Raw genomic sequence first — 27,030 nt, 5'->3', positions numbered from 1 at the left:
GGGGAGTGGCTACTGGAAGTCGGGCGTCGAGGACGCGCAGGGGCGCGCGCCGCCGCTGGGAACGCGCTTCTCCGCTCGCGCGCGTAGGAGCCGGGGCTCTGAGTGGAAACCGAAGGCGCAGCGAGAGGCGTGGAGCATGAAAAGGCAAGGGGCCTCCAGCGAGCGGAAACTCACGCGGACGTCCTCCGGGAAGACCGGTGCGGAGAGGAAGAAAGTTGGCGGGGCCGGGGCGGGACCCGGCCTGTCAGGGACTTCTCCCTCGGCGCCTCACGACCCCACCGGCTGCGCGTTTGGGGGCGTGCGGGGCGGAGCGGGGCCGTGAGGCGCCGGTGGGAGTCGGGGGCCCCGCGGCCCCGCGCGCCCGGGGAGAGCGGCTCACCCCCTGGCCGCGATGGGACGTCCTCGCCGGGGGACGCCTGACCTGAGCGGCGCGGGGCCCGGGCCGAGGCCGGGGGGCCAGCGCTCGGCCACCTCCGGCTGCGACGCCGGGGCTGTTCCCGAAGAACCCCGGCGCCGACCAGCCCGGCAGGCCCCAGACCACAGCAGCCGGGGCCCTCCTCTTCCTAGCCTCTCGCGGAAAGCTGCGTTCTTCCAACCACAAGTTCTCGACAAGTTTTCTTGTATTTTCTTGTTTATTTATTTATTTAGGGGGTGTGCGCGCGCGTGTGCCGGACCTAGAGCTCGAACTCGGGGATCTCATGCCCCGGCTTGGGTTTTTCATTCAAGGCTAACTTCACTCTACCACTTGAGCCACCGCTCAGCTCTCGGCTTTTGGGTGGTTCATTGGAGATAAGAGTCTCACGGCCTTTTCCATCCAGGCTGGCTTCAGAGGGCAATGCTGGAGAGCCCAGCCTCATCCTGAAGAGCTAGGATTACAGGCGTGTGCCCTCACCGGTGCCCAGCTTTTATTTTTCATTACGAAAGTCACATTGGGTAGGAGAAACTCAAATTTCACCACGCAGCGGTGATGACCATTACCAGAAACTGATGGGGGAATAGGGAGTCATTGCACATGCAGTATGCAGTTAGGTGGGTTTTGTTTTGTTTTGTTTTACTTTATTTTTTCTTTTCTGGGCGTGGGGCTTGAACCCAAGGCCTGGGCTCTGTCCCTGAGCTTTTCTGCTCCAGGCTAGTACTTAGAGCCAGAGCTTCACTTCCGGTTTTCTGGTGGTTCATTAGAGGAAAGGGTCTCTGGGGACTTTTCTGCACAGGCTGGCTTTGAACCGCCACCTCAGCCTCCTGAGTAGTTACAATTAGAGATTTATTCGCTGCCGCCCGGCTATTCAGTTTTTTCTTGGGGGGGGGGGGAGAGTCGGTGCTGGGGCTTAAACTCTAGGTCTGGGCACTGTCCCTGAGCTCTTCAGCTCAAGGCTGTGGCTCTACCACTTGAGCCACAATGCCACTTCCGGCCTTTTCTGTGTATGTGGTGCTGAGGAATTGAACCCAGGGCCTCATGCATGCGAGGCAAGCACTCTACCCAAAATAAGTTACAAGCTTTACTTACTGGAAAAACTCAAAAGTGCGTGTATGATCATTTTCTTGGCTGGGAAGATTACCAAGGATTGAATTCAGGGTGTTGAGCTTCCTAGATAAATAAGTACCACTTGAACTACATCCCCATCTCTACATCTTACTCTTTTTTTTTAGGGGGGGGTCCGGTTGTGGGGCCTGAACTCTGGGCCTGGGCGCTGTAAGGCTAGAGCTCTACCACTTGAGCCACAGTGCCACTTCCGGCTTTTTTCTTTTTGCTTATGTGGTGCTGAGGAATCGAACCCAGGGCCTCATGCATGCAAGGCAAGCGCTCTACCACTGAGCCACCTTCCCAGCCCCTACATCTTACTCTTTAGTGTCAATATATGAATTAGTAATTATTCAGATTTTAGCAAATAAAAATTTGAGTGGCTATTGTGTAACATGATAGACTGCTTATGAATGGTGATAAAAATTTCTCACATCAAGATCTTAGGAACTGAAAAGAAGCAGATGCTAGGTGCTCACACCTATAATCCTCCCTGGTTGGGAGACCTGAGATCTAGAAGATCACAATTTTTAAAAAGTCATAGAAAGGGGGCTGGGAAGGTGGCTCAGTGGTAGAGCGCTTGCCTTGCATGCATGAGGCCCTGGGTTTGATTCCTCAGCACCACATAAGCAGAAAAAAAAACAAGCTGGAAGTGGCGCTGTGGCTCAAGTGGTAGAGCGCTAGCCTTGAGCTGAAGAGCTGAGGGACAGCACCCAGGCCCAGAGTTCAGGCCCCACGACTGGACCAAAAAAAAAAAAAAAAGTCATAGAAAGTAATGAGTGTTTTAATGAGAAAGTTTTTTTTTAAGAGGAATATACAACAGTTAAAAGAGTTCCATGAATGCAAAAGAGGGAGATACAGTCTCCTACTTTAAGAGAGAAAAAGGCCTGAAAGTGTGACTTGACAAATTTTTCATATTTAAACATGAAGCTAGAAAGATTTTGTTAGCTGGAAAGAGGTTGTAAGCAACAGAGGGATGGAGATTGAAGAAACGAGGCACATAGAGAAAAAATGTGTAATTTATTAATGATAATAAGTACTTTTTGAATGCCTAGTAGTCATCATAGCTTTAATATGGATTACTCGTATCACCTTCACTACTGTGAGGTAAAAACTAAAAAGTACCCTGCTTTAAGTAAGTTGTCTAGGGTCACAGAACAAATAAGTGATAGGTCCAGGATTTGAAGTTCATACTTAGCTTTTAAACATATATTCCTTAAATGTTTAAACATTTAAACATTCTACAAGCACTGAGAAGCATCCAGTATTTTTAGTTGCGAATATTGAGCTGAACCAAATGTAGGAGGATCTCAAGTCTATAGGAGGTAAATATCAGGTGGTCATGGTTCAAGGGTAGTCTAGACAAAAGGTTAGAAGAATGTCTCAACCCATAGTTGGGCACATTGCCTTGTGTCTGTCATCCTCTGTGAGATAGACACTCCTTTGAAAATAACCAAGACTACCTTTGCAAATAACCAAGACTAGGACGGGGGGACGGGGTGGGGGCAGTGCCAGCAGTTGGCTCAAGTGATAGAGTGCCTGTCCAGCAAGTGTGAGGCCCTGAGTTTAGTCCCCAATATAGCCAAAACGGAGAAAAAATGATTAAGTCTATGTTTTAGAAAGATTAAATTAGCATTCTTTCTACATTTCTCAGTTGGATTTCTTTTTTTGTTGTTGTTTGGGGGTGGGGTGGGCGTCCAGTTGTGGGGCCTGAACTCTGGTCCTGGGCGCTGTCCCTCAGCTCTTCAGCTCAAGGATTAGCACTCTACCTCTTGAGCCACAGCACACTTCTGGCTTTTTCTGCTTATGTGGTGCTGAGGAATTGAGCCCAGGGCCTCATGCATGCAAGGCAAGCACTCTACTACTGAGCCACCTTCCTAGCCCTCAGTTGGATTTCTTATGGATATGTCTGTGTCTATTTCACAGTTCAGAGACAGCAATATTATAATATTTAATGGGCCTTAGACTAAATCACTCTTTATGAATATCTTTCATAAGTCTGTTGTTCATGTATTTTAGGAGCAGCAAATGGGTTTCTCATGGAAGTGTGTGTTGATTCAGTTGAATCAGCTGTGAATGCAGAAAGAGGAGGTAAGAGAAATTAAAGAATTTAGTAACTCTTGGGCTGGGAAGGTGGCTCAGTGGTAGAGTGCTTGCCTTGCATGCATGAGGCCCTGGGTTCGATTCCTCAGCACCACATAAGCAGAAAAACAAAAAGCCCGAAGTGGCGCTGTGGCTCAAATGGTAGAGTGCTAGCCTTGAGCTGAAGAGCTGAGGGACAGTGCCCAGGCCCAGAGTTCAGGCCCCACAACCGGCCCCCCCCCCAAAAAAAAAAAGAATTTAGTAACTCTTTTAACAGTATGAAAATGAACCTAGGAGCTGGGCGCCTGTGCCTCACACCTGTAATCCTAGCTACTCAGGAAGCTGAGATCTGAGGATCACGGTTCAAAGTTAGCCTGGGCAGGAAACGCCATGAGACCCTTATCTCCAATAAACCACTCAGAAAACTGGAAGTGATGCTGTGGTTCAAGTGGTAGAGTTCTTGCCTTGAGCTGAAGAGCTCAGGGACAGCTCCCAGGCCCAGAGTTCAAGCCCCATGACCAACAAAGAAAAAAAAAAAAAAGAGTTCAAGGCCTTATTACAGTCTCAAGTCAACTGATAGATAATGAATGCTTTTACAGTGCTACCCAAGTTTAGTATAAGGCCCTGATTTCAAACTCCAATACCACCAAATAGAAAAAAACAGTTCAAGGCCAGCCTGGACTACATAGCCAATTTTAGGCAAGCCTAGGGTTCACTAATAAGACCCTATGACAGAGCGGGAAATTGGGACCTAATTTCTCCCTTTCCCAAGCATTTCACATCTTGATACAAGTGCATACAATAGTGCATACTTAATAATTCAATTATTTTATTGAACTTAGCAAAAATTTATGCATTTCAAATGAACAAAGATGGTTTCATGAGGACTGAGTATGAAGCCCACAATTGAGCTCTTGACCCAGGTTATATGAAATTGGGTTCAGTTCCCAACACTGAAAAAAAAAATCACATTTAATTAATTATTTTTCTCTCAGTGTTAGGAATTGAAAGCAGGGCCTTATGTATATGATAGACAAAGCGTTATATTCCAAGTCTATATATTACCTGCTTTTGCCCCAAGGTTTCTTGTTTATAAAACTTATTTTATTTTTGAAAGTTTTAGCAAGGAATTACTTAAAAATAACAAGATTAAAGTAAGGAGAATTTTAGAGAGAAATATTTTCTGCCTCCTTGTAAGAAGTTGGAATTAAAGATTCCTCAACTTGGGCTGGGAAGGTGGCTCAGTGGTAGAGCACTTGCCTTGCATGCATGAGGCCCTGGGTTCAATTCCTCAGCACCACATAAGCAGAAAAAAAAGCCAGAAGTGGCGCTGTGGCTCAAGTGATAGAGCGCTAGCAATGAGCTGAAAAGCTGAGGGACAGCACCCAGGCCCAGAGTTCAGGTCCACGACCAGACCCCAAAAAAAACAAAAAACAAAAAAGATTCCTCAACTTGTTTTAGTAGGAAGCATAGACATTTTTATCATCTCAGGATCAAAAAATTTTTAATTTCTTTCTCTGGAAAAAATTTAAACATACAAAGTTATAAAAATAAAATGAACCCATATGTACCCATCATTCCATTTTTCAAGTATATTAGGGGGTCAGCAAACTTTTTTGGCAAAGAGCCACATAATGCATATTTTTAGCTTTGCTGGACACATTTCTTTGTCACCCTTCATTTTCATAAGACTTTAGAAACTGTAAAATCAGTGGTTATGGGATAATTTCAAGCAACCTAATACACCTGCAGTCTGAAAGACAGATACTGGAACTACAGCTATGTACTACTGGTACATATAACTAGTTAACTATATGTACAAAATTCTAAGAGAACTGGGTTAATTTATCTCAAATTTCACAGTAGCACAATGTGGAATACAGTTGAGATGAAAAGTTTTATCATTTCTCTTAGCCAACTTTTAAGGTTCTTCTACATTTGAAAAAAAAGATAAACCAGTGCTAGTGGCTCACGCCTGTAATCCTAGCTACTCAACTGCAATCTGAGGATTGCAGTTCAAAGCTATCCTGTGTAGGAAAGTCTGTGAGACTCTTACCTCCAGAAAACCAGAAGTGGTGCCGTACTGGCGTTGAGCCAAAGAACCCAGGTACAGTACACATGCCCAGAGTTCAAGCCCCACAACTGACAAAACCCTCAAAAACAAACATCAACAGTTTGCTATTTAAGAAGCACTTTTAAAAAGTTGTGTTGAGCAATGCTTTTTTTTTTTTTATCATAGGTGCTAGTAGGATTGAATTATGTTCTGATTTATTGGAGGGAGGAACCACACCCAGCATGGGTAAGTATTTATTTTTCACACATTTCTCATAGATGTTTTACAATCTGAGGGCACTTGATTATCAGCTTAATTGGGATCTTTTACTACTGTCAATGTTAAGGATATTATACTAATTCGAAATGCCTCCCTCTTCCTGTCTTCCTTCCCTCCTTCCCTTTCCCTCCCTCCTTCCCTCTCTCCCTCCTTCCCTCCCTTCCTTCCCTCCATCCTTCCTGTGTGTTGTTCCTTGGGCTTGAACTCAGGGCCTGGGCACTGTCACAAAGCTTTTTTGCTCAGGGCCAGGTTCTGCCACTTGCACCACAGCTCCACCACTGGCTTTTTGGTGGTTAATTGGAGATAAGAGTCTAACCAACTTTCCTGTTTGCCTAACTTTGAATGTAGTCCTCAAATCTCAGCCTCCTAAATAGCTAGAATTACAGGCATGAGCCTATAATCCCTGGCCTGGCCCTTTTGGTATTTTTGTTTACAGATAGTATACAGATTCCCACTCAGGATTATCTTCATTTTTTTCTTTTTAGCATATACTAGCTATTCAAGGAGAAATTTTATTGTGACATTTCCACACATACAATGTATTCTAATCAAAACCTCAACACCATCATTCTCTTCCTCTCCTTCTTTCTCCCCCTTCTTTCTCCCACCTCTAGCAAGCCTGATTCTTGAAGTTTTCCTGCTTAATTGGTGAGAACTGGCTTGGGTGCATGACCAGTATATTATTTATTTTCTGGCCTTGTGTAGTTTCTTTGCATGTTCACAACATTCGGTTGAATATTAATGCAGACTAGATCTGCAGAGCTCATGTTCTTCTCATGTTGTTACTCTCTTTTGCAATAATTTGCAAAATTATTACTAGCCACCTTGGACTCATAACTTTCTCTCTTCAAATCAAGGAATTTTTCAGGCTCCACCTAGGTTTCCTATTTTTGTATTGTATCCTGGAAATTATAGAGCACACTTCACTCATTTATTTTTTTTGTCACTCATTTATTTTATAGGTCATTGTCTTTTGTTGTTTGATGACTAGATTCTTACAAACCATCTCTTTATATATTTTGTCCATTTTTAGTTATTGTAGGAAGGAAAAATGAATCTAGTCTTATTACTCTGTCCTCACCAAATGCAGAAGTCCTTATGTGAACTCTTCACTCCTAAAACATGATAATCTGAGATTGATGATAACATTATGTAATATAGAAGATTTGTATGTGGAACCGCGCTTCAGAATCTTCTTATTAAAAGAAAGCAATCCCCAGCTATTCTAAAATTCCTAGACCATATTTGTAAATTTGAGTACAGTCAATTTTTCAGCAAATACCATGATTTATTGCTTGTTAGTGACATATTGCTATCCTGCGCAAAATGGGGGCTATTTTAATGAGGAAAAAAGAAGAAAACTCATTGGATAAGCACCTAATAATGATGCCTGTCATATTTCTTATACTGAACTTCTAAACTAGTACTTTTCATGTCATATGTAAATACTTTTGTTCATATATATGCATAACATCACAAATAGAGCTTTACTTTTCCCTTCTTTTTCTCTAGTACTGAGGATGAAACCCAGGGCCCATAGGCCTCATGCTTGCTGTACCCTTAGCTCCATGTATCTCTTTCAAAAAGAGGTTTTGCTATATATTTTATCCTTAAAAGGAACATAAACTTCATAAATTCTACATTCAGGAGTCTGGTATAGAATTGAGAGTCAAGGCCTGCCTGATCTGCATAGCAAATTCTAGGACACTCTGGACTGCATCTTTAAGAAAGAAAAAATAGAAAGGGGAAACTGGATCTTGGGGCATATACTGGCAGACATTGAGCCTGGTAGTTAATACACTTTCAAATGTCACATATCCTTAAGAGGGTTCTGAGTCATAGGACTTTTGTTGTCAACAAGTGCTTTTATCAGCCTCCTGAATTATCTTTAATTTTCTAGATTACTCTTTTTTTTTTTGTTTCCAGCTTTCAAAGGCAATTTTATTCACTATTTTGGTGACTATAAATAAGTGTTTACACTATGGAAAAGAAAGTTAGCACAGTACATTTTCATGACTGGGGAATGGATTTTCAGAAGTCATCTTCAGTAGGGTAAAAACTTAGAAAAAAACTTGAATGTTGGAATTCAGTTCTTTATATAAAGTCCCTTGTAAAAACAAAACAGAATTTAAAAACGAAACTGAAAAGGAAGGGTAGGGCAAAACATTTTTTTAAAAAAAGAGAAAGAGAAAGAAAAAGAAAAGAAGGAGGGAAGATTAACTCATTGCTTCTCCTCCGATTTCTCTTCCACCTTGTCTCCAGCCTCCTTCACAGAAAGAGCTTCCAGCTTTTCAGCTACTTTTTCGGCATTATCATTTTTGCCTGGTCCTGCTTTCTTATATCTCTCTTCAATCTCTTTCCTGCATTCTTCAAACTTTGTTTTGAATTTTTGTGCATTCTCAGCATTTAGGAAGCGGATGGCGAGCAGCTCTGGCTTTGGGCACTCATCAGCAAAGTCGGCATGGGTGTTCCAGACCCAGGCACGGTCACTACCAGCATTCGGCTTCAGCTCCATCATTGGCGCGATGTAGTGGTTGGCGCATATCTTCAGGGTCTTGTCTTCCTCATGAGGAGGCGAATGGTCCCTTTCTCCTTGTGCTTCAGGAGCTTGACATCACCAGTGCCTCACTCCTTCCATTCTGGGAGGTCATTCTCTGAAGCAAATCGAAATAGCTTGGCCCGCATTTTAAAAAGTTCCTCTTCATCTTCCTCCAGTGTTTTAATTTCTTGTTCAGGAAGAGAAACTATTGGCTAAAACTGGGGGTCATGGTTGGAGCCGTCTGCATTCTCAGTGGAGGTATCATGATCCTCATGACTGTCCTTGGTAGCCGCCATGGGGGCGCCGCGGCGGCGTCTCTGTGGCCTCTAGGCGACTAGTCGTAGCTCCTTTCCTCCTTGTCTGGTCTAGATTACTCTTTTTAACCGTTCTTTTCTTTTCTTTCCTTTCCTTTTCTTTTCTTTTTTCTTTTCTTTCCTTTCCTTTCCTTTTCTTTCCTTTCCTTTTCTTTTTTCCCTTTCTGCCAGTCCTGGGGCTTGAACTCAGAGCCTAGGCACTGTCCCTGAGCTTCTTTTGCTCATTCTACCACTTGAGCCACAGCACCACTTCTGGCTTTTTCTGTTTATGTGGCAGCCATGCCACATAAACATACTAGGCAAGCATGCATACTAGGCAAACACTCTACCACTAAGCCACATTTTCAGCCCTTGGTTTTCTTATTACTTGTCTTACATTGTACATAAACTTTTCTTCTCAATCCCCTCCTTTTATGTCATCTTTCTCTGGTTTCCTCCATTAACCCTTCCTTTTTTTGGAAATATTACATGATAATAGCTGGATATGACCCATAATATTGTATTGACTTCCTAGGGCTTTTAGCTCACATTTGAATTTTAGTCTGCTTTCTGTTCTTATAGGTGTCCTTCAAATAGTGAAACAGTGTGTTCAGATCCCAGTTTTTGTGATGATTCGGCCACGTGGAGGTGACTTTCTATATTCAGATCGTGAAATTGAGGTAATGAAGGCTGACATTCGGCTTGCCAAGCTTTATGGTGCTGATGGTTTGGTGTTTGGGGCATTGACTGAAGATGGACACATTGACAAAGAGCTGTGCATGTCCCTTATGGGTAAGACTTTGTATCTGAGATATAGCATCTAATGATGGTTGTATTTATGTTCTCAATAAGAGAAAAACATAATCATTGAATTGATTTTTCAGTTATATGTTCAGATACTTTACTACCCTATCCATTTTAAACATTTGTTATTTAGGGCTGGGGTGTGACTAGATTATAGAGCACCTGCCTAGCAGTTCAGGGCCCTGAGTTCAAATCCCAGCACTGCTAAGAATAAATTAAAAATTGTGAGCCCCCCAAACAGTAGTTTATTTATTTATTTATTTATTTATTTATTTATTTATTTGTCAGTTGTGGGCCTTGAACTCTGGGCCTGGGCACTGTCCCTGAGCCCTTCAGCTCAAAGCGAACACTCTGCCACTTGAGCCACAGCTCCACTTCAACAGTAGTTACTTAGATGTGTGTTGTAGATCAGGTTTTAGTACTGTTCTCCAAGGGCTAAAGGAAAATTTACTTTGGTCCCTTTACCACTGTACCAAACTTCAAAAGCTTTTGCAGTTGATGACAGTAAAGCTGGAGAGGAGAGAAACAAGCTACCTATATTACTCTATACTACTAGGCTAAAGTATTTCTCTTTTTTGTTTTGCTTTCTTTTCTTTTCTTTTTTTTTTTTGTACCAGTACTGGGGCTTGAACTCAGGGTCTAGGCCCTGTCCCTTCACTCAAGGCTAGCATTCTACCATTTGAGTCACACCTTTACTTCCAGCTTTTTGCTGGTTACTTAGAAATAAGACTCTTAATGGACTTACTATTGGGCCTTGCTTGAAACTATGATCCTTGGGCACTGTCTTTGAGCCTTTCTGTGCTCGAGGCTAGCACTCTACCACTTGAGCCACAGCACCACTTTCAGCTTTTTTTTTTTTTTTTTTTTTGTCAATCGTGGGGCTTGAACTCTGGGCCTGGGCGCTGTTCCTCAGCTCTTCAGCTCAAGGCGAGCTCTCTACCACTTGAGCTATAGCACCACTTCCGGTTTTCTGGTGGTTTATTGGAGATAGGAGTCTCAGGGTCTTTCCTGCCCGGGCTGGCTTTGAACCGCGATCCTCAGATCTCAGCCTCCTGAGTAGCTAGGATTGGGCGTGAGCCACCAGCGCCCGGCATCAGCTTTCTCTGTTTATGTGGTACTGAGGAATTGAACCTAGGGCTTCATGTATGCTAGGCAAGCACTCTACTGCCAAGCCACATTCCCAGCCTGAGATTATGTAATTTTTATCTAATACTTTTAAGATGATTAAATTTTATATAAAAATTGAAGTTTAATGGAAAGATAGGATTTTTGAACTTCTTAGAAAAAAATTATTAAAAGTTATAGTAACCAATCGTGACTTTTTCATTCATGTTGTTATGTAACTTTTTATAGCTATTTGTCGTCCTCTGCCAGTCACTTTCCACCGAGGTGAGTCATTTTTATTTTAGAAGTTCTATTGAATGGCTTCAGTTTTCTAATTTCACGAGCTTCCACAACCTTTCTATGGAATACTGTTTAATGCTAGTTAACCACATTAGAAAGTTAACTAGTACTTAGAAAGTTGACAACTTTAGAAAGTTAGCAATGTTAGCACTATTTCTTAGATCTTGGGGTAAAAAATTACTTAGAGAAGTATAAATTTCTAAAAATTTTGAAAGCAAAATTATGAAAAGTTGTTGAAAGTCCATGGTAGTAGAACATAATAGAGTGTCTGTAAGCATTGCTTTAAGGGTATGTATTCATCCTACTAACAGTCTTGAGATACACTTAAATCAGATCATCTTAGGTTAGGTGCAGTCCTAAAAAGAATAAATTACTTGGGCTGGGAAGGTGGCTCAGTGGTAGAGCGCTTGCCTTGCATGCATGAAGCCCTGGGTTCGATTCCTCAGCACCACATAAGCAAAAAGAAAAAAGCCAGAAGTGGCGCTGTGGCTCAAGTGCAGAGCGCTAGCCTTGAGCTGAAGAGCTGAGGGACAGCGCCAAGGCCCAGAGTTCAGGCCCCACGACTGGACCCAAAAAAAAACAAAAACAAAAACAAAAACAAAAACAACAAAAAAAAAGAATAAATTACTTTGGCTAGTGAAATAGTGCATACTGCCTCATGTGTATCAGACACAGTCGATCCTGGTGCCAGGGGATAAGGTCGTCTTTCTCATGTAGAGGGTTCTTTTGGGAAGAGACAGTAGATATATGAAGAACTGAGCATTTTTAGGAAGGGGAAAAGAACGAAATGTTAAATATTCAGTGAACCAATGACTGACAAGTGCTATTAAATTTCAATATCCTTAACTTTCTAAATTACCATACAGAATTACTTTTCATGATTGGAAGCTTACCCAAATTATATAAGGAAATGTTCCTGTCTATAAATCAGGTGATTATAGTTCCCATACACTTTGGCTCAGCCTTGGCAAAATTGAGGAACAAGTGTCACTTTTGTCTTCAGAGGGTATGTACCTGCCATTGCAAATAAAAACAAGAGTCTTTAACTAAAAAAACTTTTTTAAAAAGTTGATGATAAGCTTCAGAAGTTTAGTGTTTTTCCTCCTTTTAACTAAGTGTTCAAAGATAGGCTAAGAGAAAGTAAGTCCGAGTAGCTGAACTCATGTATAAAAATTAGAGATAAAGTATGGTAGCTATGTTCTTTTGAAATAGACACACACACACTGTTCTTTTGAAATAGATCACACACACACACACACACACACACACACACACACACACACACACACACACACACACACACACACACACACACACACACACACACACACACACACACACCAAAAAAAAAAAAAAAACCTGTTCTCTTTGATTTGATCTTAGCAGTGCTTTCTATATGCTAGCAGTAATGAAAAAATGGTATGTTGCATAAAATTTGGCATCCTAAATCTAGCCACACATCAAAAAAGTTTTTAGTTATAGACTGGTCTTTTCTGTTCTTAAACTAACAAATGCATTCAAATTTTTTTTTTCATCTACTTAGTCTCAACAAAATATTTTCATGTTTCAAAATTAATACAATTTTACATTGTTCTAGATTCTACTTGTTTTCCACCCATTTATTCAATGAGGTAGCATATGTAGTCACTGGTAAGAAAGTGCTGCCACTGACAAAGGGAAAGCCTCTATGGTAGAATTTTCTGCATACATACTCTAAAGTGCAACAAAAGAGATCTGTCCCAGAAGACCACTAGCATCTAATCTACCCTGAATTTGAATTTTGTAATATAGCAGTGCTGAGAACAAAAGCAGAAGGCCATTTTTCTCTTTTTTTTTTTTCTTTTGGTGACACTGGGGTATAACTCAGGTCCTCTCACTTGCGTGGCTTCCTTGCTTAGCTAGTACTCTACCACTTACATTCTTTTTTTCTGCCCAGTCTAGCTTTGATTAATGAATCTCTGGATCTCACCCTCCTTAGTCATTAGCATTTTTAAAGTAACTATACCTACTAAAATGTGTGCTAATAAAACGATTATTTATAATGCTAGTAGTATGAAGACTGATGTGCTAGTAAAATGGCTCTTGGGAAAAAGAGTCATAATTTGTATTATAATTTCTGTGGTTTAAAGTCTCTCACTTGGCTAAGTCAGTTTTAAGATGACAATGGATGAAAAATGATTTGTAAAATTTCTGAATATTTTCCAGTTGGTTCTTGTATGAACTAAATCTAGGAGAAGACGCTCTCTTTCTATCTCTTTCACTCTCTCTCTCTCTTTCTCTCTCTTTCTCTCTCTCTCTCTCTCTCTCTCTAATAAATTTTAGAAAAAAATGAACTAGAAAATTTTTGTTCAAAAATCAAATCAATCTTATTTCTTTCAGCCTTTGACATGGTTCCTGATCCAGTGGCAGCTCTAGAAACCCTTTTAAACCTGGGATTTGAACGAGTATTGACTAGTGGATGTGATAGTTCAGCACTAGAAGGGCTGCCAGTAATAAAACGACTCATAGACCAGGTACAACCATTTCTTCTTCTTAACTCTGTTGGCTACTCTTTGTGAAACTATTATTTACTTTATGATTATTCTATAGAAAAAAAGCAAACAGTGATGCATTTATTTCTTTTATGAGTGTTTTTAATAGTCAAAGCTCTTCAGGTCAAATTACACAATGCCTAAGGATTTGATCTAACTTGGATAAAAACAGCAAGCTTTACCTTTTCCATTAGCGTTGCCTCTTTGTAAGCCACATTGTTTCATTATCATACTATATATGATTTAGGGGATGCTGTACAAGATTTATACAATACTTATCATCCACGGGCACATTCCAAAACTAAAATTATATTTGCATTTTTCTCCATATGTCAATATATTTTTTTCTTGTATGAGTTCTGACGAGCTAGTATCATTGGTAGAGCAATCAGGGAAGACTTTATAATTGAAGCAAGTCTGTTTTTTCTGACCAGTTCAGAGGTATTCCTTTTTTTTTTGGGTCCAGTTGTGGGGCCTGAACTCTGGGCCTGGGCGCTGTCCCTCAGCTCTTTAGCTCAAGGCTAGCGCTCTACCACTTGAGCCACAGCACCACTTCCAGCTTTTTTCTTTTTGCTTATGTGGTGCTGAGGAATCGAACCCAGGGCCTCAGGCATGCAAGGCAAGTGCTCTACCACTGAGCCACCTTCCCAGCCCAGTTCAGAGGTATTCTAAGTTAGAGTACCAACACTGAAATACATGAACTCTGTATTTGAGACTCAGGTTTGACATTTATTTACTACATAAAGTTGATTAGTTAGTAATCTTTAAGTCTCTGTTTTTTCCTGTGTGAAATTCAGATGAATTTAATTCTCCCCTCATAAGGTTTTTCTAAGAACTAAAAGAGAACTAGATAAAACCTTAAGCTCAGTGCTTGGCATAGGTATTGATGCATGCTAGTTTCTATGTTATTACTACTTTTATTAGTAATACTACTAAGCATTCTCATATTGGCTTTTGATAGCCATGAAGGTAACTTGTATGTGATCTGCTGTGACTTTGATATTCTGGAACTTGCTGATTTTTAAAATATGTAGTATAGGCCGGGCGCTGGTGGCTCACGCCTGTAATCCTAGCTACTCAGGAGGCTGAGATCTGAGGATCGAGGTTCAAAGCCAGCCCAGGCAGGAGAGACTATGAGACTCCTATCTCCAATAAACCACCAGAAAACTGGAAGTGGCGCTGTAGCTCAAGTGGTAGAGCGCTCGCCTTGAGCTGAAGAGCTGAGGGACAGCACCCAGGCCCAGAGTTCAAGCCCCACAACCGACCAAAAAAAAAAAAAAAAAAAAAAACCATAAAATATGTAGTATATATTAGGTGCAGAGTATTTATACTATGATGACCAAGGAGTATAAAAGTGCATATGTACATGTATAGTCACTACCATTACAATCTAATTCATAACAGCTATATTTCAATAGAGTACTATAAATTAAGAAGGTACTGTGGGGACATGCTGAAGAGGAATTAACACCAGATTTAGAGAAATGGAAGTTGGAAATAGAGAAACGTTTGCAGAAGAAAAGACATCTAAACAATAATGTTTTACTCACTTGAAGAATTGTTGGAAGTTGCCAAATAAAAGCAGAAGATCAAGAGAATGAGGAAATTGTTCCTGTAGAATAAATATAGAAAAAATAAGTAAAGGTCTAGAATAAAATAAATATTTAATCCTTGGTACACTTGAGAAGCCTAAAATGTTGGTAATCAGGTTTACAGGTTTAAAAGTTTACTACCACCTAAGCAGTAGAGAATAGATGTACTTTCCATAGGTATGTTTTACATTAGGAACTATCTTTGTGTTGTACTTGTCTTTTAGACCTCAGGCCCAAAGTCCAGGAGTCTCAAATTAAGTCTAGCCACTCCCCCTTATGTCAGATAAAGAGATAGTGAAAGGCAGAGAAAAATTTATTACATAGCAGTCATGGGACTGTAGTGCTTCAATACATGTCAGCCTTCTTTACAGGTATAGACATTGGCTTCAAGTTAAAAAAGGGAGAATTGGGGCATAGTTAAAACAGTCCCGACTTGACCATTAGCTCGGTCTCTGGCTCTAGAGGAGTTCTGAAGAAGTTACTACTTTATTACTAGAACAGAATAGGAACAAGGTGATTTCCTGAGTTTTGGGTTACTTGCTTTAACATGATATGACATTGCCTGTTTGAGAGGCAATTTGCCTTTCATACAGATTGCTTTTTTGTGAATGTGGTCTTTCTTAGAGCCCATGGTGATTACAAAGTTGACTGTAGCAGAGAATAATACCTCAGATCAAAGAGCACAGAATCAAAGTTGAGACTTTTAGTCAATTCATAAGATGGAACAAAAGCATCTTATAAGTTGTCCCTAACAGCTTATATGTTAATCATTGGTTGATAGGAAGAGCTGCATTAAATTTTTTCATATAATGACTTTATTTCTTAAAGTCAGTAGTGTTATAATATACTAGTTAAAGCATAGGGTTTGGGATTGGAATTCAGGTTTAAATACCAGTTTGCTAGTAATTTTACTCAACTACAAAATTAAATGACAATAGTACATATATTGCAAGGCATATTATTCCCATTTTCATGATACGTCACAATTTCAAGGGAGGGATTATTTATTTTGGCCCATAGTTTCAGAGGTCTTAGTCCCTAATCTTTAGCTCCATTGCTTATAAATCCGTGGTAATGTAGAATATCCTGTGGCAGAGGTTACTCATCTCATGGTGGAGAGGAAGCATAGAAAAGGGTAACAGGAAGAGACCACAGCAAGAAAGAATCGCCTAGAATATATGCGCAGTCACCTACTGCCTCCAGCCAGGCCCCACCTTCCACAGATCTACTACCTCACAATAATCTATTCATATTTTGAACCTATCAATGGATTAATCCATGCCCCTTATGATTCAATCATGAGGAGCTAAAAACTCATCTGCTGAAAATCAACCCGGTTAATAAAGTAAACTTGTAAGGAACATTTCATACTCAAACCTAACACCTAAGACACTTAGGTGTTTTAAACATACTGTTCAATCACTTTGGTCATTTTAGGTAAACATATAATTCTAAATCTTTTATGAAAAGCAAAAAAAAGTGATACAGTAATAATTGATAGAGCTTATCTTTTCTTTTTTTTTTTTTTTTTTGGTTGGTCGTGGGGCTTGAACTCTGGGCCTGGGCGCTGTCCCTCAGCTCTTCAGCTCAAGGCGAGTGCTCTACCACTTGAGCTACAGCGCCACTTCCAGAGCTTATCTTTTCAAAATACCATTTGTCTACATTTTGGAACACCTTTCTTTGGGAGCAATAAGTAAATGTGACTTTTTCCCTCTTCTAAAATTGTTTCAACTATGTTGATATTAGTTTTTGTTCTACGGATGATTTGCTTTTACACGCTTGAGAATGTGAACCATCTTTGTTCTACTTAACATTTCTAACAAGTATTAAATTCTATGAAATAGCCCCTTCTCTGTTTCACTGTTAGTTGCTTTAGTTTTTTTCGTTGTACTTATTACTATCTGGAATTTTATTAAATATACCTATTATTGTCTGTCTGCCATAATCGTGTGAACTCCATGAGAATAATAATTTCTCGTTCACCATGTCAAAAAAGAAAATAAGATTCTTCTACATTCCTATGGTTTGTTCCTAGAGGCCTGTAAATAAAAATGACAAAAGATGTTCTTGCAGGAGAAAGACACAGACCTTCATTGTATATATAAGTATATACAATCTTATATGCATACACAGAAATTTGACTCAAAAGGATGGTTAGAATTTTGGGCTTATATACTATGTAAGGATGAGGGGGGAAATGCCTTCCTAGAAAGATAAATAGGCCCTTAGGACAACAGTTGGAAGAAAAAATACTTTTATAAGAATTTCAATCTCTATCTTCTAGAATTTCCAGAAATTAAATCAATTTCTATAGCCCCAATTAAAGGTATGGTTTTGTTTAATTGGTATGATAAACTAGGGAATGTAATTGAGAATAAAATATTTGAGTGTATTTCTCTCTTTCTTTGCTGCTAAAATCTTTTTTAAAATTCAGCAATTTATATACCATTGCAAAATAAGAACTCAGACTTGGAAAAGCCAAAAGGAAAAAAAAACATGTTTCCTTCTGGACTTTTACATCTTTAAATACTGTTGATTACAATAATTTAAATTCCAAAGCAAAATGAGAGTCTAATGACATATATATATATATATCTGGATAAAAAGTTACTATGCTGGACATCTTTCCCAAAACTCTGTCCCCAAATAGAGAGGATCTTTTAAAAATTAGATATAAAAGCTGAGAATGTGGCTTAGTGGTAGAGTACTTGCCTAGCATGCATGAAGCGCCCTGAGTTCAATTCCTCAGTGCCACATAAACAGAAAAGGCCAGTAGTGGCACTGAGCTTCTTTTGTTGACCACTAGCACTCTACCACTTGAGCCACAGTGCCAGAAGGATTGGCAAAAAAAAAAAATCAGTACTTAAAAAAATTTAATACATTTAAAATCATTTCTAACTGCCTTATCCCAGTTATGAGAAAGATAATAAAACTTGCTTTTTCTTTCTTTTTTCAGGCAAAAGGCAGGATTGTGGTAATGCCAGGTATTTATCTCTCCATTTGTTAGCATAATACTGAACAATAGTTAGAAGAAGAGCAAAGGAGGCAGGAAAACATGGGAAAAAGTATTAGGATATAAGAAAAATATATATAGTTTGATTCAGATGTTTAATATTAGGAGATCTGTGCTAGAATTTAAAATTTGATTAGTTCCGAAGAGCTGAGAAGGAAGTAGATTCAGATTGGAATTTCTCCATGTTTATTTTCTCATAGTATAAACAATGAGCTTGACAAAAAGAAAATATGAGCTTGGATGTTCATCTCTACTGAGGCACACCAAGTTTGATGCTTTACTGTGTTAAAGAATATACATGTGGGCTGGGAAGGTGGCTCAGTGGTAGAGTGCTTACCTTGCATGCATGAGGCCCTGGGTTCGATTCCTCAGCACCACATAAGCAAAAAAGAAAAAAACCAGAAGTGGCGCTGTGGTTCAAGAAGTACATAATGACTCATTAGAAATGAACTGAACAGACAGTTTTTAAATTGGATGTGGCAGCCCTGACTCAGTGAGACAAATATAAGGCAGTCTTAATTTTTTCTGTTATTTCCTCAAACATAAAAAGTAGCAGGTAAGCGGGGCATGGTGGCTAATGCCTGTACTGCTAGCTACTCAGGAGGCTGAGATCTGAGGATCGCAATTCAAAGCCAGCCTGGGCAGGAAAGGTTGTGAGACTCTTATCTCCAATAAACCACTCAGAAAACCTGAAGTAGCACTGGGGCTCAAGTGGTAGAGCACTAGCCTTGAGCTGAAGAGCTGAGGGACAGCGCCAGGCCCAGAGTTCAAGCCCTATGACCTACAAAAAAGAAGAGAAAAGTAGCAATTATATAATGAGTGGTCATATGCTCATTCCCTCTATTTATCATTTTGCCACATTAGTCTCATATTTTAATCCAAAGATATTTTAAATTTTGTCTTTCTGCATCTCTAAAAATAATCACTATATCATTTTCATGTTTATCAAAATACTAATTCCTTTAATAATAATTTAATACCCAGTTCACACTTCTCCAGTTGTTCCCAAAAGATTTTTCATAGTTAAATATGTGCAACTAAGAAGCAAGCATTTTGCCAGGCACTTGTGGCTCATGCCCATAATCCGAGCTATTCAAAATACTGAGACCTGAGGATCTTGGCTCAAAACCAGTCCAGGCAGGAAAGTCCATGAGACTTTAGATATCAGTTAAGCAATTAAGCACCAAAAAAGCCAGAATCAGAACTGTGGCTCAAGTAGTAGAGCAAGTGGTGAGCAAAAAAGCTCAGGGATAGGACCCAGACCCTGAGTTCAAGTCCCAGGACTGGTACATGCACGCACACACACACACAAACACACACACACACACACACACACACACACACACACACACACACACACACACACACACACACACACACACACACACACACACACACACACACACACACACACACACACACACACACACACACACACACACACACCATTTTATATGGTTATTTTTCTTAATGTTTTTTTTTGCCAATCATGGGGCCTGAACTCTGGGCTTGGGTGCTGTTCCTCAGCTCAAAGCTAGAGTTCTACCACTTGAGCCACACTGGTACGTGTACGCACACACACACACACACACACATACACACACACACACACACACACACACACACACACTTTATATGGTTATTTCTCTGGGCTTGGGCACTGTCCCTCAGCTCTTCTGCACAAAGCTAGAGCTCTACCACTTGAGCCACAGTGCCAGTTCTGGCTTTTTCTACTTATGTGGTGTTGAGGAATTGAACCCAGGGCTTCATGCATGCAAGTTAAGCACTCTACCACTGAACCACCTTCCCAGCCCCTTAGTGTCTTTTAATGTAGAAGTTTTACCTTTTCTGTTTCTTGCTTTGAAGAATGACATTTAAGAAGTTTGGATTACTTACACTAGAGAATGACATACTTTCTGGATTTATTAGATTTTATTTTGTTCAGCTTGTTCCTCTGACCTCTTTCCTTTAAACGGTAGTTAGATCATATGGTTTGATTAAATTCTACTTAATGTGCAGGTAAGGATAATGGGTGATTCTCTGGACTTCAGATTATATCAAAAGCAGTTTTTAGTTTACCTCACTATCAAAGATGCCAACACTGACCACGGTTCAAAGTGATGATAGCCAGACAGAGGCCAGCTTTTTAAGAGAGGCCAGGTACAGGGTAACTGTCTTTGAAGTACAAGTAAATATTATTTATTAAATTGAAGCTCTTTATAGAGTAATCAAGGAAGATAGAGATCTTGATGCTTTTGAGACTAAATAGTACTCAGAAGTAAACAATTATTCACTTTTTTTCTTTCTTCTTTTGAACTGGTTCTGTGACTTAACTCAGGGCCTAACTGGATACTGCCCCTGAGCTGCACTACCCTCTTGAGCCACAGCTCCAATTCCCAGCTTTTTTGGTGGTTAGTTGAAGATAATAGTCTCACAAACTTTTCTACCCAGGCTAGCTTTGAACTGTGGTCCTCACAGCCTCCTGAATAGCTAGGATTACAGATGTGAGCCATCAGTGCCTGGCTCACAGTTGTTCCCTTTTGTGTGTTGTGTGTGTGTGTGAGAGAGAGAGTGTGCGCGCTCATGTGCCATTGTGCCAGGCCTGGGGCTTGAACTCAAGGCCTGGGTGCTGTGCTGTCCATGAGCTTTGGTGCTCAGGGGTTAATGCCCTTCCACTTGAGCCACAGCTCTACTTCTAGCTTTTTGGTGGTTAATTGTAGGCAAGAATCTCATGTACTTTCCTGCAAGGGCTGGCTTCAAACCACTTTCCTTGTAGCTCAGCCTTTTGAGTAATTAGAATTACAGGCACCATCTGTGACAAGGTCAGTTGTTCCTTTTTTTTTTGTTTCCTTTTGGTGGGTCTTGGGGGCTTGAGCTTAGGGCCTGGGCACTGTCTCTGAGCTTTTTTACTTAAGGCTAGTGCTCTACCACTTTGAGCCACAGTACCACTTCCAGTTTTCTAGTAGTTAATTGGAGATAAGAGTCTCACAGACTTTCCTGCCTTGGCTGGCTCCTAACCTCAGTCCTCAGATTTCAGCCTCTTGAATAGCTAGGATTACTGGCATGAGCCACCAGCACCTGGCCAATTGTTCGCTTTTATTTTTTCTTTTGTCAGTCATGGGGCTTGAACTCTGGGCCTTGGTGCTGTCCCTCAGTTCTTCAGCTCAAGGCTAGTGTCTTTATCACTTGAGCCACAGGGCCACTTCTGGTTTTCTGGTATATTGGAGATAAGAGTCTCATGGAAGTTCCTGCTCAGGCTGGCTTTGAACAGCAATCCTCAGATCTCAGCCTCCTGAGTAGCTAGGTGGCATGAGCCACCAGCGTCTGGCTCAGTTGTTCACTTTTAAGAGTACCTTTACTTAATAACAACTTACCTACTATGTACAAGGCATTATTTGGAATTCAGATTTACAGAAAAAACTATTTCTCAAGAATTGACATACTTAATGATCAGGCTTGGCACAAATAGGCAAAAACACATGCCAAGCAAGTGTTAATTGCATGTCAATTATATGTATATATATGTATATGTATATATGCATATAAAATATGGTAGATGTGAAAATAATCCTGCTTGAAGAGCTCCCAGACTAGATTTCTATTTAAATTATTGCAATTTCATGTAAGTAAGTACCAACAAGAAAAAAACCTATCTCAGTCTATCTAAATGAACATTTAGCATTGATAAAGATAAATATAGTAATTGCCTTCTAGGAGCCTTTTATAATAAAGCATAAATACAGCATATATAAGCTCTGGTTTCTGTAAAGAGAGAAATACTGAGAGCTGGGCAAGGTGACACTTGCCAGTAATCCCACTTACTTGGGAGACTCAGGTAGGAAGATCATGAATTCAGGGGCCAGCCTTGACAACAAAGCAAGACCATGTCTCAAAAAAATAAAACAGATCTGGGCACTGATAGCTCATGCCTATAATTATAGTCATTCAGGAGGCTAAGATCTGGAGAACTGATGTTCTATACCAGCCCAGGTAAAGTTTGTTAGACTCCATCTCTAAAATAGCCAGCAAAAAGCCCTACTGGAGTATAGCTTACTTGAATTGTAGTACATCAGCCTAGCAAGTCTGAGGCCTTAAGTTCAAATCCCAGTACCAGAGATAGAGAGAAGAGAGAGAGAGAGAGAAAGAGAGATCTGATTGACACATATGTACATGGGCAGATGATTGATACATACATAGACACAGACAGACAGACAGATAGATAGAGAAATAGAATAGAGGAATATTGCATACATTGGTTTTTGAGGTCCTTTTTAACTGTCAAGCTATATTAATTTGTGTATGGAAAATAATGTGTTACCTGTGTATCAAAGAAGATAACTAAAAACTAGTTATGTCAGTAACTTTCTGAATAGTTTAAGGTACAAAATACATGACTAGTACCATTTACAAATATGTGTTCAATAAATCTCCTATATTAGGAGGTAAGGATATAAAGATGAATAAACCAACTTTATATTTATAATAACGGATAGAATTCAGAATGATTATCATAAAACATATTAAAAATTTTGTATACAACAAATGTCAACATAAATGAATTACGTGGTTGTGTGAATTTTGGGGTTTTTGGTGGCATGGAGTTTGAACTCAAGGCCTCATGGTTGGTAGGCAAATTATTTACCACTTGAATACTTTTTGCTTTATTTATTTGTTTGTTTGTAGTAGGATCTTAGGCTCTTCACCCAATCTGGCTTCAAGTCAGATCCCACTGCCTGTGCCTCCGACATAACTGGGATTGTGTCAGGCACGTTATCAACATGCCTTGGTTGGTTTGTTCAGATGGAGTCTAGCTAATTATTTACCTATGCTTGCCTTGATCCTTCCAGTTTCCATTTCAGGTTACAGTGTGTATGGCCATACCAGTCATTGTGTAGTTTTAAAATCAGATTCTTCTATGAAAGAAAAACAAAGTTGATGTTGTTGTGAATGAACTGTAATCACTACTTATCCTCATTCTAGCAAGTCAGCATTCTTTTCAAACCAAGGTTGGAAAGAACCTTTCAGATTCTCTTTCAGATAGGTCTCTGAGGTGCTTTTGCAGGCTTTTCTTCAAACTTGCCCTTGACTTTCATTTTAGTTGGATTTTGCCTAAATTGAAAGGAGAGCAGGGATGAAACATTGAATAATTTGTTTGTTTTTTATAATTTAAAGTCAGTAACATGGAGCCTTTTTATGGTATTTAGAATTTAAACTTTGGGACTTGCACTTGCAAGGCAGAGTACTTTTGCTACTGAGCCGTACCTCATCCTTATTTTCTGCTGGTTATTTTTGACATAGAGTCTTACTTCCTGCCCAGTTGCATGCCTGGGCAAGACCTTTCTGTGATAGGCTTCCCATTTTAGCTAGGTAACAGGTTCTAGCCACTGCATCTAGCTCTCTGTTAAGGAATCTTGGGAAACGTTTCTGCCCAGGCTGGCCTCAAACTTCAGTTCTCCCAAATCAGCCTCTCCAGTAGCTAGAGTTATAGGCAAGAGTCACCAGTGCCCAGCTAATAATGTGTAGCATTGTTAATCAAATGCATGTAAGAGATTCTGTCATATAGGTACTATGTCCTTAACAATCTGTAGTATATAGAGTGTGTAGTATAGACTTTTAAATTATTTCCTGATCCCATTCTAAGGGAGAGAGTAATTCAATAAAAAAAAATTCAGAATGGAGATTTCAAGTAGAATGAGCAGTTAATCTTACTTAAATTTTATGTGAGCTTTTTCTTTCTCTTCATGTATTACTTGTTTTTTTCAATAGGAGGTGGCATAACAGACAGAAATCTGCAAAGGATCCTTGAGGGTTCAGGTGCTACAGAATTCCACTGTTCTGCTCGGTCTTCCAGAGACTCTGGAATGAAGTTTCGGTAAACATGTATTCTTTGACTCATACAAGAAGGGATAAGCTAATCTTTACTTCATTCTTTTAATTTTTTAATTGTTATCATAAAGGTGATGTACAGAGAATCATCTTTAAGAAAACTTAGTTACAGTTAATGCAGTGAGTAGAGTGTTGTGATTAGTATCTAGGTACTGTAGTCATTTTTTTCCGTTGAAAATGGTTTTTATTCTGTCTTAAATAAGCAGGATCTTCTGAATGTAGGCAAATGTTTAATTATTCTTGGTTTAATCTTGTCAGCCATTACCACCACCAATGCTATTATGGTTAGTGATGCTTCCACAGACTTTGTTCATTCAGTAGAGCTGATTGCTTAATTTAAGCATTATTAAACTTAGGGTAGTTAATAATAAACTAGTAGATAAATATATTATTTTAAACTTCAAACTAGTTATAATAACAATTTCCTTTTCCCCTAGGCTTTTTTTTTTTTTTTTTTTTTGGGTCCAGTTGTGGGGCCTGAACTATGGGCCTGGGCAATGTCCCTCAGCTCTTCAGCTCAAGTCTAGCGCTCTACCACTTGAGCTACAGCACCACTTCTGGCTTTTTTTTTTTTTTTTTGCTTATGTGGTGCTGGGGAATCAACCCAGGGCCTCATGCATGCAAAGCAAGCGCTCTACCACTGAGCCACCTTCCCAGCACCCCGTAGGCTTTCTTTACCAAAGCTAATAACATATAAAGATGGAAGAGTTCTAGCCATTTTTATTGCTCTGCCATTAATATTTAGTCAGTATTCCCTCACTTTTGCCCTTTACTTATAGTTAGTTTGAAATTACATAACAATTATGGAATTGAAGTTTTCTTTTAAAACTTGAGAGAATTCCTATAATTTAATAGTTGAATCTTTCTACTTATAAGTTGGGGAAAATATTATGTAAAAAAGAAAGAGCCTTAAAACTTACATTTCCAGATATAAAATCAACTGTACTGCCTGGTAGATTCAGCTACTAGATATTTCAACTAATTAGTTAATAAAATTATGAGATACAGCAGTCCTGAGTCTTCAACCTTTCCCTACTATAGAACAGTCTATAGAGTAAAGTACCATGGGAGGGCTCATTTAACAGCTTATGTAATTATCTGTTCATTTATTTTTTTTTCTGTATTGCAGAAATTCCTCTGTTGTCATGGGAGCTTCACTTACTAATTCAGAATATTCTCTGAAGGTAACAGATGTAACCAAAGTAAGGACGTTGAATGCTATTGCAAAGAATATCCTGGTTTAGTGAGACCTCTCCAAGAGACATGGATATTGTACAATGAAGGCAGAAGTATAATCAGCTGTACTCTGTGACATAGCTTTAATCTTCTCTTACTAAGACAGTCTTTAAGTTTCACTTGTTCACGGAGAATGATTCTAAGAAGAAAAATTGAAACAGATATGGTCACTGCGTTTGCTTAGTCTTGTCAGCCACTATTGTCATCATCATGGTTAAATGTAGTCTGTGCTTCTGCCACAGAGAGAGGCTTCCTTTTCAAAGGATTGGTTAATGAATGGAGAAAATTGAACTGCAAGGTCTAAATTCAGAGTGTGGTTTCAGTGTCAACTCAATAGTAGGATTTTGTCTTTTCATTTGTAAAATAAAAAATTTCATTCTGTTGTTATATGTCTCTTTTATACTAGTTATAGTCTGTAGCTAAGTATGAAAGGAAGATTGTATTTCATTTTGCTTTTATCTGTAGTATCTCTTTTTTATGTGCTCCTTGGGTTGCATTGCTTTGGAAAAGGTGTGAAAATCACAGAGTGAACTGGTACAGTATAAAATTCCTACACTTGGGCACTTCTTAGGATTTTATGTTATCAGAAGCTATGATCAACTATGCTGACAACACAGGAGCCAAAAATCTAAGTATGAGGTGATTTACTTCAAACCAACAAATGTTTTTATCCAAGCCACTTTGATTTGGGCAGTCTTTATTGAAGGTCTACTACAATCGGAAAATGACTCATTTCTAATCTAGGAGTTGCTGTCAAGGTTTCTTAGCAACCTTCTTCATAAGCGTTATTACTTCCAAAGCTGTACATATATCAGTCAGTTGGAAAAGATATCCTGTCTTTGGGGGAAAAAAAATACCTCACTAGTAAGTCTCTTGGCTTTGACTGAGTTCAAAAACTTCTAAATCTCATATATTGCTTAAATCACTTAGAGTCCAGCTAGATTCTTAGAGAATGTACTTTATACTGTGAAATTGCTCAAGTCGATTACTGCTTTTGTGAAGATAGGGTACCTATAAATGAGTCATCTGTTTGGTTGTCTTTCAACTTATTCACAAAGGTCCCTTTATAAGCTAAAAAAAAGAATCTCTCAGGCTGGGAAGGTGGCTCAGTGGTAGAGCGCTTGCCTTGCATGCCTGAGGCCCTGGGTTCGATTTCTCAGCACCACATAAGCAAAAAGAAAAAAGCCAGAAGTGGCATTGTAGCTCAAGTGGTAGAGTGCTAGCCTTGAGCTGAAGAGCTGAGGGACAGTGCCCAGGCCCAGAGTTCAGGCCCCACGACCGGACCCTCCCCCCCAATAAAAAAAAAAAAAGAATCTGGGTGCCAGTGGTTCATGTCTGTAATCCTAGCTACTAAGGTGGCTGAGATCTGAAGATCAGGGTTCAAAGCCAGCCCTGGCAGGAAAGTCCATTAGACTCTTATCTCCAATAAACTGCTAGAAAACCAGAAGTGGCGCTGTGGCTCAGGTGGTAGAGCACTCGCCTTGAGCTGAAGAGCGCCCCAAGCCCAGAGTTCAAGCCCCACGACCGACAAAAACAACAACAACAGTCTCTTCTTACGTTAACAACGCAGTTGTCACTCATGTCAAAAATAATGATTACGAGAATGGCATATTTTATTTAAGCCCAAATGTATATACCTAGCATTGTACTTGCTGTTGGATGACTATACTCTTCATAATATAATTAAGATTAATAATTATAGATTGATACCCTTAAGTAAAATAAGGGCTTTTAGAATATCAAACTGCTTTTGTAAATTACCACTCAAATGTGTCCCCAAACAACAAGTTTTTGTTTTT

The 27,030-nt window shown here is 39.6% G+C and overlaps 1 protein-coding gene and 1 pseudogene across 4 annotated transcripts; one reads left to right on the top strand and one right to left on the bottom strand.

The window, feature by feature from the left end:
• Positions 1 to 26: 26 nt before the first annotated feature.
• On the top strand, positions 27 to 25,616 carry Cutc (cutC copper transporter). Of its 4 annotated transcripts, none has more exons than XM_069995571.1 (9): positions 27 to 144; positions 3,539 to 3,610; positions 5,841 to 5,900; positions 9,348 to 9,557; positions 10,923 to 10,958; positions 13,353 to 13,486; positions 18,053 to 18,080; positions 23,876 to 23,981; positions 25,125 to 25,616. In XM_069995571.1, the coding sequence occupies exons 2-9, from the start codon at positions 3,559 to 3,561 to the stop codon at positions 25,237 to 25,239; spliced, it is 741 nt and encodes a 246-aa protein (XP_069851672.1). In that variant the 5' UTR covers positions 27 to 144; positions 3,539 to 3,558; the 3' UTR covers positions 25,240 to 25,616. The 4 variants fall into 4 exon arrangements, with proteins under 4 accessions (XP_069851672.1, XP_069851658.1, XP_069851682.1 ...); XM_069995557.1 differs by having other exon boundaries at positions 27 to 197; XM_069995581.1 differs by lacking the exon at positions 27 to 144 and adding an exon at positions 452 to 620.
• Positions 8,105 to 8,768, bottom strand: LOC138807951 (ran-specific GTPase-activating protein pseudogene; annotated as a pseudogene).
• Positions 25,617 to 27,030: the final 1,414 nt, after the last annotated feature.

The sequence above is a fragment of the Dipodomys merriami genome, unplaced genomic scaffold (genome assembly GCF_024711535.1).
Source record: "Dipodomys merriami isolate MVZ:Mamm:240054 unplaced genomic scaffold, mDipMer1.0.p SCAF_102, whole genome shotgun sequence".
NCBI classification, from domain to species: domain Eukaryota; kingdom Metazoa; phylum Chordata; class Mammalia; order Rodentia; family Heteromyidae; genus Dipodomys; species Dipodomys merriami.
The sequence above is the reverse complement of the archived record's forward strand: the minus strand, read 5'-3'. Positions and strand labels throughout refer to the sequence as shown.

Excerpts from the sequence above, each read along its gene's own strand:
- Cutc (XM_069995557.1), top strand. The coding sequence starts at position 137 with ATGAAAAGGCAAGGGGCCTCCAGCGAGCGGAAACTCACGCGGACGTCC. Across the intron at positions 9,558-10,922 it reads GCTGTGCATGTCCCTTATGG|CTATTTGTCGTCCTCTGCCA; the intron begins GTAAGACTTTGT and ends AACTTTTTATAG. Across the intron at positions 23,982-25,124 it reads GACTCTGGAATGAAGTTTCG|AAATTCCTCTGTTGTCATGG; the intron begins GTAAACATGTAT and ends TCTGTATTGCAG.